The sequence below is a fragment of the Gopherus evgoodei genome, chromosome 5, assembly GCF_007399415.2.
Source record: "Gopherus evgoodei ecotype Sinaloan lineage chromosome 5, rGopEvg1_v1.p, whole genome shotgun sequence".
NCBI classification, from domain to species: domain Eukaryota; kingdom Metazoa; phylum Chordata; order Testudines; family Testudinidae; genus Gopherus; species Gopherus evgoodei.
Genome location: NC_044326.1, coordinates 131,339,859 through 131,351,426, shown reverse-complemented (window position 1 = coordinate 131,351,426; position 11,568 = coordinate 131,339,859). Strand labels below are relative to the sequence as shown.

At 42.5% G+C, this 11,568-nt stretch overlaps 1 protein-coding gene across 1 annotated transcript; it reads left to right on the top strand.

Moving 5' to 3' along the window:
- The first annotated feature begins 269 nt into the window (after positions 1-269).
- On the top strand, positions 270-3,901 carry LOC115652788 (C-X-C motif chemokine 11-like). The gene is made up of 4 exons (XM_030565233.1): positions 270-370; positions 1,313-1,439; positions 1,533-1,605; positions 3,233-3,901. The coding sequence occupies exons 1-4, from the start codon at positions 313-315 to the stop codon at positions 3,254-3,256; spliced, it is 282 nt and encodes a 93-aa protein (XP_030421093.1). The 5' UTR covers positions 270-312; the 3' UTR covers positions 3,257-3,901.
- The last annotated feature ends 7,667 nt before the right edge of the window (positions 3,902-11,568 follow it).

Genomic DNA, 11,568 nt, shown 5'->3' with positions numbered 1-11,568 from the left:
ATATAAAACTAACTAAATAATAAAATCATAAAGGATCAGATCCTTGGATTGAGAGGAATAGGTAAGGATTTTTTCTAACCGGGAAAATGAAACTAGCACAGACTTGCTTATCTATGGGGAAGGAAACCGAGCTCTTCAAAGATAGATTGGGGTTTTCTGATGTGGGAATTCCCACCTACACACTTCTAGACTAAGTGAAAATGCCCTACAAATAGCAGTCCAGAAGCTCCCTCTGAACCCCACACCACATCCACTTGCCTCTTACTGAGCAGCAAGTGGAAGAGGAGCAGCTACAGCTACACAGAGCTGAACATGAAGTTTCTTCTTCGTCTCTCACTCCTGCTTCTTCTGGCTGCAGTTCTGGTGCAAGGTACAGTAGCACTTTCCGTGGCACAGCCTGAGGTTTACATTTTTCCTGCAAACTTTCATTGCTCTTCACTCCTCTTTCCTGTAATGTGTCTCAAAACGACCACTGGTCTCAAACCTGGGTTAAACGCTTTGCAGTCTCTTACAAGTGTTATGTGAGAGAACAAACCTGATAAGAGCTGCACAGACACAATATCAGGAAATACTTAATGCAGTAAATAAGAGGCAGCTGTTGGCTTTGTGTAACTGACAATGTGCAAAGCAAGCTACAAGCAGGAAAATTCACTCATTTTGTACAATCTTATTTTGTGGTTTCTCCCCTCCCCTTCTGGAAAGTGGTCTCTCCCAGCAGAAAAAATCTGATTTGTCAAGCAAAGTATAAATTAATACTCATTTTATGGTAAAATAGATGCTTTTCATTACAGAGATATAATTTTATGATATATGAACATAGAAGGGGAAAGTATAGGATTAAGGCCACCAGCTCCATGCAGGTGCTGTTGTGCAAATGTCTCCCACACGGGCATGATCATGCCCAACTTTTATTCATTTATTGAGGCAGTGGTTGAAATGTTATTTGGAGCCACCTCTGCTGGAAATGAAAGGGTTAAATAGTGCTTAACAACTGATTCTCACTCAGCTTCTCAAAAGGTATTTAGGTTCCTAATTGCCACTGATTTCAATTATTCGATTTCCTGAATACATTTGAAGAACTGTCTCTCTCTGCTCTGAGTGTCAGAATACAATTCAGACACAGGCAATAGCCCCTATCTCCCCCCCCAAATCTCTTATTTTATTTCATCTCTCACATCTGCTAAACCTACCCTGACTTTGGTGGAGTTACACCAGCATAAGAGAAAGGAGAATTTGACCTAGTAGTTTTATCATAATAAACAATGTTGTGCTCAAATGTATTTATATATCTGTATTCTTTATGTCATCATAGGAATGCCAACCTCCAGCAGAGGACGCTGTCTTTGTGTAACAGCTGGTGCACCTTCAATCCACCCAAAACATATTGCAAAGGTTGAAATATATGGGCAAAGCAGCAGTTGTCAGAAAATCGAAGTGATGTAAGTGCACAATTAATACCGTGCAGCGCACGTTATTTTAGTATTTATTCAGTCACTTCCCATTTCATGCTAAGTCATTTTTTCTCCTGACAGTGTCACACTGAAAGAGAGCAAGCAAAGAAAATGTCTGAACAGCAAATCCAAGCAAGCATCACACCTGATACAGGTAAGCCATAAGTATGCCGCCTCTGTCCTGGTTTTTCCTAGAATGCTCCACTTTGAGCTTTTTTGATGTAAGTTGTAGGGAATGCAACTTTGGGATTTGAGGGAAACTTTTCCTTTAGTCTGCTAGACAAATCTCAGCGCTTGTTATCAGACTATTACATATCTTTAACAGCTGAGTTTCCTGGATCTCAAAATCCTGGGATTGACAGCACTGACATTTTGGTATTGGGAGATACTGTTGGATGAAACCACCCCCTTTTAGCACAGTGTACAGGAGTCCTGAAAACACTGGGTTTAAACCCCTTTTCTTAAATCACTGAATCATCATTTTGTGGCTTTGCACTGAGTCTTTAAGTCAAATAAATCAAGATGCTCATTCTGGACAAGATCTTATGAACTCAACTTTAAAAAGGCCTAAGTTGCATGCATTTCATTTACATATTAGATGCAATGAGGAAGCTGATTCTCTGTATGAAGTATTATCCTTGACATGAGAGGCAGCAAGATAAGGGCCTGGATTTTAATGTCACCCCTTAGCAGAGACCTATAATATTGATGTAGAACAAATGCACAATATAACCCTTTGCAAAATACACTGTAATTATTTCCATTATGCACAGAAGTATAAAAGGAGAAAAAAATGGATGGATAAGTAGTAGTAGGAATACTCTAGTAGGAAACTAATCCTTCGTGAGATGGTGAAGCCCAAACACAGCAATACAGCATGGGGCAGTGGAATAAGCTTGTTTATATAATAATTGCATGCTCTAAGCTAGAGCACCTGCAGAAACACAATGATGGCCCTTTCCAAAGGGCACCTGAGAAAGCGGGACAGCTGTTCAGAAACAAACTCCAGTGTACCTGACCGTAAACTCCAATAGGAAGTTGACCTGATCACCTAGAATTGTTAAATGAATAGATGGATGCTGCATAGCTCAACTAAAATTGTCCTTTATAGGACAGCCAGGCCTTTGGAAACAAATGGCTAACCCAGTAACCATGTATACCAGACTCCTGTAATGGAGTCCGAATAGGAGATATGAGGCTTTCAGTCCTGGGCACTTGAAAGTTTTCTGACTGGGAAGGAAAATCTGATCATGACTGTGGCCCACGTGCAGTTGTGTGTGTTTCTGGTTTGACATTGCCTGTCTGCTATTTGCTCTTGCATGCATTTGTGGGTTTTGTGGTGCACTCTGCTTCCCGTTCACTGAAGCAAAGTTTTCACGTGAAACAGAGTCCTCTGTTAGTTACAATGGGGTCCTGAGAGTCAAGACTGCTTGGTTCTATTCCCAGTGCCGGTACCTAGTCACTGTAAACCATATTCTGACACATTTACACCCAGCAAGTATTACTCTAATCCAGAAGTAGTTCCGTTAACTTCAACAGACTATTCATGGAATAAGGGGCTAGTCAGCATAAGTAAGGGTATCAGAATCTGGTCCTGTGTGGCATAGCGTAAGGTGCTCAACCTCTGTGCCTCAGTTTCCCCACCTATAAAGTGGAGGCATTGATATTTTCCCACCTTTGTAATGCACTTTGCTATCATGGAGATGCAATAATGGAACATGCTTCCACTGTCCTTGAAGGAGGCCAGACCAGAAAACTGATAGTATTTTTCCCCCTTCCAGAAATTCTTGAAGAGAAGTAACTAATAGCAGCGACCCGAAAGGAAGACTGTGCAAAACTACTAGTGGACATAACTGCTCACGCCATTTACCTGCTCACAACGAGGCGAGCACCCGGCCAGCCTGACTCGTCCCTGGAGTGCTTCTAGCCATGCAAGTACATCACAATGTGTGATCAGCCCCACAGCAGATAAAATATTTGCAACTATTTTCCTGTGCGTCAACATCTGTCGTCATTCTTCACACTGGTTATTTCATCTGCTATTGTTTAGCCTTGTCAGGACTTTTGTCATCAGGGACTTGACCTTAGCTAGAGCAGATTTGCTAAGACATTACAAAAAGTAGATCCTCTCTGATATGCTTAACTATGCATTTACCTTAGAGACACTGTAGAACTCTATCCCAAAGAAACCCAGTTGAGTCTTCTGGGTCAATCATTCATATTCTATGAATATTCAAGGAGAGCATTCTCTTTTAAAAAAAAATATGCCAGGGAAACCCCTGTTTAGATAAAAATATGCATAATGCAAACTAACAAAAGCCGGCAACATCAAGGTCAGAGTTTTAACCCTATCTTTAACTCAAAGTACTGGTTTATGAGTTTCATAAGAGAGTTTAAGAGGAATTGTCACCCTCTGTTTTGGATTTTTATGTTCCATTGGTTTGTATCATACTGGCTGTAACATTGAGACATAATTTGTCATGAATAGTAAATATAGATGTACAATCATTTCAAAAGACATACTTTGAAATAAATAAAGGTACATTTTGTTTTTTCTCTGAGACTGCAGATTTGTTTTTTTAAAAATTGAACTAATATCTTGAATTTGTACAAGTGTTTTGTAAATAAATAGATTTGTTGGATACAAGCATTGCTTTTTTTTTCTTCTAAGGAAAAAATATACATATATCCCCCAAACACACTATGAATAATATTACTGGACACATTTTGGCACAGACCCTCAGCAGAGATAAGTCAGCTTAGCACCACTGATTTCAATGAACCAGTGTTTGCATTGTCTGGGGGACTCATCTGGTATAACAAAGAATTCAGTCAATAATTCTCCCTCTCTCCCTGCCCTGCCTTGCCATTTCATTCTCAAAGCATGTCTACAGTAGTATGCTGCAATTTACCCTTGCCCTTCAGGGGCTCACCGTTCTCATGGGAGCAATATTACCAACCCCAAAGTTTAAAAATCCTGAGTTAGGATCCCCCCACTCCCAAAAAATGGGTTAAAATGCCCCCCCACAAAAAATGGGTTAAAAAACATGATATATTTTAAGGGAGAGGAGCAAGTCGCACACTTTGTTACTTCAGTAAACTGAACTCGTCGTGCACACCATTGGCTCCTTGTCCCTCCATTTTCACCCACAAGCACCATGTGTACCATCCTCCCCTCTTCCTCCACTTCAAGGACTCACTGTAATTAGCTTTCATCCTGTGCCAGGGAGTCTGTTTTCCTGCATCCGGAGAGCAACCCTTGCATCAGTGCAGGATGTTGCTGCTACCTTCGGCTCCAGCACATCCTTCCAGCTGCATGCCTCTGGGCCCAAGTCTTCTGTGGCTCAGCCCTTTGGGCACATCACTTATGGTCAGACCCTTTCCAAGATATCACAAACAAGCCCCAACAGAACTGAACAGGTCTCCTACCCCTCTGGGCTACCAAAGTCCTTTTTTCTCTATTTACAAGTTGTATCTCAGAGCTTCCCTTGCAGGAGCCTGCACCACCACCTTCATATCCCCTGTTGTCTCTGTATCCTGACCCTGAACACCTCTCACCTGGAGAAACCTACCACCTCTGCCCAAACCAACCAACTTCAGTCTACTTATTACAGCTTAGCTCTGCTCCCTCTGGCCAGGACCCAGGCACTGACACCTCCTCAGCTGCAGGGCAGGACTAATTGGGTACCTGTGCTACTCTTGCAAGTGGTGGGGGTTAAGCTCTATCACAGCCCCACCCCCTCCCCAGACTTTGTATGCTCCCCATTCCTCCTACATAACAGTGGTTCTGTGTCCCCACTCTTTTCTCCCCATGCTGCAGGTTCTAGGTGGCCACCTACCAGGGTCTGTGTACCCTAGTCTTTTATTTCTATCAGACAGGTGTCACAATTCACAGGGTGTGCGTGTGCTCTCTCTCCAGCTTTCATACAGTCTTTCTGGAAGAATCACCTTTGTTCTAGGCCCTAGACCTTCACTTTTCACACTGGTGAGCCCTATACCTCTACTACGCCATCACTGGGACCTCTGGCTTCTCAACATGGCTCTTCCGCCAGTCCAAGTGAGTTCAGACTCCTGGGAGAGACTTCACCCCTTTGGGGAGTGACACAGCCAGCAGGACAGCCCTTCAAAACAAGCCAGAATCTGTCAGTCAACTGGAATACAATATTTAAGGGTCCTCAAGTTACCATGGCAAAGCAAAACTTAATTGAAAGCCCATGTTTGCAAAATTGCCTGCCCTTTTTTCCAAAGCCTCCTGGATTTCATCTGTCTCTCTGCCCTGGACAGCAGCAGCAGCAACCTTATATTGCCATCTGCCCACATGTAGGCCTTTCTTTCAAATTGCATTCCTGCTGTGTTCACATGTTCAGCTTTCCTTGGCTCCAGGTGTTATCTGGTTGTTGGTATTTCATTATACCTCTGAGGCAACTCCTTTGATACCTTGACAGTTAAATAGACATGGGTGGGTTGGTGTGAATTACCACCAACACCCTTATTTCCCTGTCACAGGGGAAAAATGAACTCCTTCACAACGAGTGGGCAGCATATGACGTGAGGGGGGGGGAAATGAGTCATGCATCTCTTCATAATATTATCACAGAAATGTCCATAGTCTTGGTAATAGGCAATTCAGAATGTCAACATTCTAAACTGAGATGGCGGCATTATGCTGGAAGGTGTTAATTTCTGCTGTTAAGTGATATATAGACAATTAGAGGTGTTTGAAGCTGATGAGACTGCTAACCAGATATCAGGGGTTTCACATGTTCCCCATTTTCCCCTTCCAGTTTTCACCAAAAGCAGTTTACTCCCCTTTGATGCTTAGAACATTCTCAGAAATTTTGTAATTGATTGGATGCAGATTTCAAAAGTTATTGAATTGGAGACAGAACAATGCCTTAGGGCCTCACAACCGTGGCCAAAAAGATTAGTTATGTTTGATCTGTCTTCTCATTTTTGAACTCCATCAACCAAAGGGGTAGTGATGCTGAGCAGCCGTGAGTGAGCTAAGTCCTTGTCACACGAATTCTGGCCCATTTTGTTTCTCCAAAACCCAGACCTAACAATATCTTGTGACACAAAGCCAGTAGATCTTTAATGTCAATCAAATTACACAGACTTGTATCAACCGTCACAAATTTGTATGAAGTGCTGCCTGAGGGTGCAGAGGGCTCTCAGATTCTCCTCAGACCCCAAAATGGCAGTCAATTCTGCGCCCCTCAGCTCCACCTGCTGGATTCATCACCAAGAATTTCTGTTATTACTAAGTAACTTTCATTTTTGGGTCCCCAGTTCTTTCATTGACCAAGTGTTATGCTTATAAGAAGCACATGGGATTTTTTTCAAGTGAAAAGGTAAAATGCTGTGTTTATTGAAGATACAACAATTAGCATATGCATTTTAATTAACACACACACACACACACACACACCAGTCGATGTTATAGTTACCAGTTTAGAGTCCGGATCAATCTAGTGGCCAGCTAGGGAGAAGCCGGGTTCCGTCGTCGCGACACGGTGCTCCGGGGAAGTCTTGGCACGAGGAACCCAAAGTTTTATGGCAAGACACCCTGTTTACATAGTGATTTTTTTTTTATTGGGCCAAGGAGTTTTGCATCGATATGCTGTAATAATTGTTGTTTGATGACTGCTTGTTTTTTTAAATTGTTTTTTTTCTTAAATTAAATTTTTTAGGGAGTTATTTGATGCTGGTTTTGATTACAGCTATTTTGTTTCCATTGATAGGTGCCTGTTTTATTTTCAGAGTTGTTAACTTGCCTTTTTTTGGACATTTTAACAGAGGCATGTTGCAGCCTCCTGACGACCTTGCGTTTGTCTTTGGTTCCTTTCTAGACCATTGCACGCCCAGCCGCAAATCAATTAGTTTTGTGCCCCCAACCCTCGTATCTGTCCCCGTGACCAAACGCATGTTCACTTTTTACGCATAACCCCAGTGTCCGTCTGCTCCTTGTCCCCAATATACTTCTGCTCCTTCTGCAGCTGTGGAGATTCTTCACATCCCCTCACACGTTGTGGTCCTTCCCAGAACTGTTTACATACCCCCTCTGGCTCAGGCCTGGTGATGTAGACAGAGAAGAGTGGCACTGACCCATGCTTTCAGGGTAGCAGAACGCATGTAGAGCTCTCTTCTTTCCCTCTGGAGCAGACAGATTTTTTTCTTTTTTTGGGTGGGGAGAAAGCAACAGCTACCATTTCAGCATTGCCATCCTCAAGTGTTCAGAAACTGCAAGTCATGCCTCAAAAAACAGCACAGGATTGACTTGCAAATCAAGAGATTTAAGAGCCATCGGGTTTTTGTTTTCATTCTGGTTTCTGAGTCTTCAGGGTACATTCAGGTCATGTTTTCAGGTTTTCCTTTTCATCCATAAGGGCCAGACACATTTTAAACAAAGCCTGAGATTTTCATTGAATCACAGGACTCCAGAAGCTAAGACTTTAAGACAAGAAATATCACAAGCCTCCCTGTAAAAATAATGAGAGTTGGCAACACTGATTACAGAATAAACTACTCCGTGGGAGAATGGATATAAAAAGCTAACCTGCTATTGTTGAGACAGACCATTTACTCACACTGGTGAGCAATTACATGACTAGTCCCATTGACTTGTCTGGGATTGTTTGGCAAGTAACTCCTCATCAATTCAAGTAAGAGGTGCACAATTTTGCCCTAAATTACGCTGACATTAAAATTTCTCCTTGGAAGAGTGCTTTTACACTTACTGATAATTAAACTCATTGCTGTGGGAAACACACTAGCTTTCTGTGGCTCAGCTATCTGTTATACTATTCAATATAGAATGACTTTTGGAGTAATAGTTACTATTCATAAAGGGCACGGGAGGAATTTAATTAAATGATTTGAAGGCTGGATTGTTGAAGTTTTGGATAAATGCCAGCAAGCATAGAGTGACTTCCCAGAAATCATGTCTGTTGACTTTCAAAGCAGCGTCCAGAGTCACAAAATGCCATGGACTATATTTTACAATATGCCACAGTCTCTGTAGGAAAATCCCTCAACTGGTTTAGATTATGTTATAAAAGATTTTTATTTCTTGTAAATCATGCCTGCTCTCTGCATCTGCAGTGTCAGATCATCCCATTTTGCCATCCCTGTGTCATGATAAGTCTCAGATACCAGAAAGGGATGTTATTCAATATTGCATTGCAGTCAATAATTGAAGTGACAAAAAATGGAACACATAGCAACCCTCTCACTCAGCACTGTACCTCCTCTCTGCCCCCGAAGTCTTCCCCTTTCTTTAGCTGGTAGCAGTCAGAAGAAAAAAAGTTATGGCATAGCCACATTCAACCTTCCTCCCCTGAGCCAAGCACAGACACTAGAGTAAACTCAGGCTTTGATCCTGCACATGCATCCATAGCCATGTCCTTAAGTTTAAGCACACAAACAAGCCCATCAGGCCCCATACTTGTGTGAGGCGAGTTAAGGACGAATGTGGTTGGAGGATCAAGGCTTGGATTACGTTCCAGAAATGCTGCATACCTATAGCTCCAGTGAAAGTCAATGAGAGCTGAAAACAACCCAGTGAGACGTAAGGCCCAATTCGCCTTTGTTCTGCACCATATGTAGCCATTTACAGCTGTGCAAGCTGAGTGCAAATTGCGCGTGAAATGATGCCATGCTGATTTGGTGGCGTTTTACATCCACTTTGCATAGGTGTAGACAAATACACAAGGAGCCCTGTTGCTGGGAGCATATGGTAAGGATTTGCTCTTGAACCTAGTCTAGTTGGTTAAGTTTTAGCTACTAGAAATCATTTTACCTTTATTTGTCTTGTAACCATTTCTGACTTCAATGCCTTGTACTTCTACTCACTTTGTAGTTAAATAAACTCGTTTTATTCTTTAATGAAACTAATCCAGTGCTGCATTCAAGCTGAATTGTTTGGGTAACTCCTTTTAAAGCAGCAAACTGTTGGATACTGTTCCCTTACAGGGCAACTGGACCTAAAATATTCAAATTGTCCAGGAAGAGGCTGGCCAGTGCAGAACACATATTTTGGGGGAACATTTGGGACTGAGAGTGTGTTGGGGTCACCCTGCAAGTGGAAGCCAGATTGGGGATGGCAGGCTGCAGCTATACACAGACACTCAGAGCGTGACCTTCAGGCTGTTTGTGGGAGCTATAGCAGCAAAGCATTGTGAGGTGCTCCAGGTTGCAGACGACGGATGTCACAACCCCTCGCTGATCTGCATTGCACCTTGGAATGTCAAAGACATATAGCAAGACTCCTTTTTTCAAAATTGTCCTTGACATTTTGACAACAGTTTTTAAACAGTTTGTTGTCAAAATTTAGCATTCAGTTTCTGGAATTTACACTGTGAGGATTATCTAAGTCATAGCATTGCTTATACTCCAATTGGATGATTTATGCAAACAAACAGTGCAGATTTCAAATTCTGAATATCATGATCATCTACAATGTGAAATTTGCTTTTAGTGAATATTCAGGTTCAGCATTCTTTGTATTAATGAAGCTCAGCCGTTCACAAGAAGCTAGTGCAAAATGGTTGCAAATATGGTCAAATCCAAGTTAGTTTTTGTAAGCAACCAAATATTTACAAAATATTTTTTTTACAGTTCTTTCCCTTCTATTATATAGATACTAATCCAAAGCCCAGTGAAATGAATAGGATTTTTCCATTGACTTCACTGGGCTATGAATGGGTGACAGGAGATGGATCACTTGATGATTTACCTGTTCTGTTCATTCCCTCTGAAGCACCTGGCATTGGCCATTGTCGGAAGACAGGATACTGGGCTAGATGGACTATTGGTCTGACCCAGTCTGGCCATTCTTATGTTCTTAAATGGTTGGTACCCAAACGAACAACGCTTGTCTTGGACAGAATAACATTTCGGCTGGTTGCAGACATACTAGGACCTTTGGATTTCAAAATTTCAATGTCCTTCCATGATGTGTACAAGTCCTGTTTATTTCTCAGTCACCAGGGTTTTGCTGGCTTGAGATCAGAGTGCTCAGTCCTGTTGGCCCATGGCCTTCTCAGTGCACATGTTTTTAATCAAAACAAACTGTTGTTTTCTTATCAAAGAAATTCTGTAATCTCATTTTACTCCACCATCCTCCTCTTACAGGTGGTCCCAGTCACTGGATCAAGGTTTCTGATCTCTATCTTCCCTCACACTTCCCCTTTCCCCTGGGTGTCATGATGTTCCCTGGTTAGCCACATGCTTAACCTGAAGCATGGAGTAGGTCCACTAAAGTCCTTGCTGGATCAGAGATCGTGGTCAGCACCTTGTAGGATCGAGCCCAAGAAGATCTAGGAAGTGATCACCTAGAACTGGGTTATGACTCAAATTTATAAAATGGAAAATCTCCTTTCTGTCTTAGTTATGCAGCTAGCAGAGTGTCCGCAAGATTCAGACTGAAAGAGGAACTGGGGAGGTGGGGGTCTCCTGTAGTTAGAATGAAGATATTATTTCAATATAAAGAAAACAAAAGCAAAGCAGGGGGCCAGTGCATTGCCCTGGTTAATCATCAGCCATTTGATGCCTAAATATATATACACAGCAAATCTATCACTTTCACATCAAGATTAAACAAAGGCCATTTGATAAATTATCCATCTTACAACTATCCTAACATAGGGCCTGATTACCAAGAAAAGCCTTTATGTAAGGAGCTCCAGGGGGAATTCAACCCCAGATGGCTAAGTCACCCAGAAGGCAGCTGTAGTACACTGATTCTCTGGATGAGGCAAAGGTTGTACCTCAGGGGTCCCCAACCTGGTGCCTGTGGGCGCCATGGCGCCTGCCGGGGCGTCTAAGTGCACCCACGTACTGGCCGGTGGATGAGCATCTGCCAAAATGCTGCCAACAAGCAGCAGCATCTGGAGGTGTCGCTGCCAAAATGTTGCCGATTTTCAGCAGAATTTTGGCAGCGATGCCTCTGGGTGACACTGCTTCTCGGTGGCATTTTGGCAGCAACAGCTATTGATGTTGCCGCTTATTGGTGGCATTTTGGCAGATGCTCGTCTGCCGCCATGGTCCTCCATGGCTCGTCATCTGGCACCCACTGGATGAAAAAGGTTGGGGACCACTGGTGTACCCAACACACCCA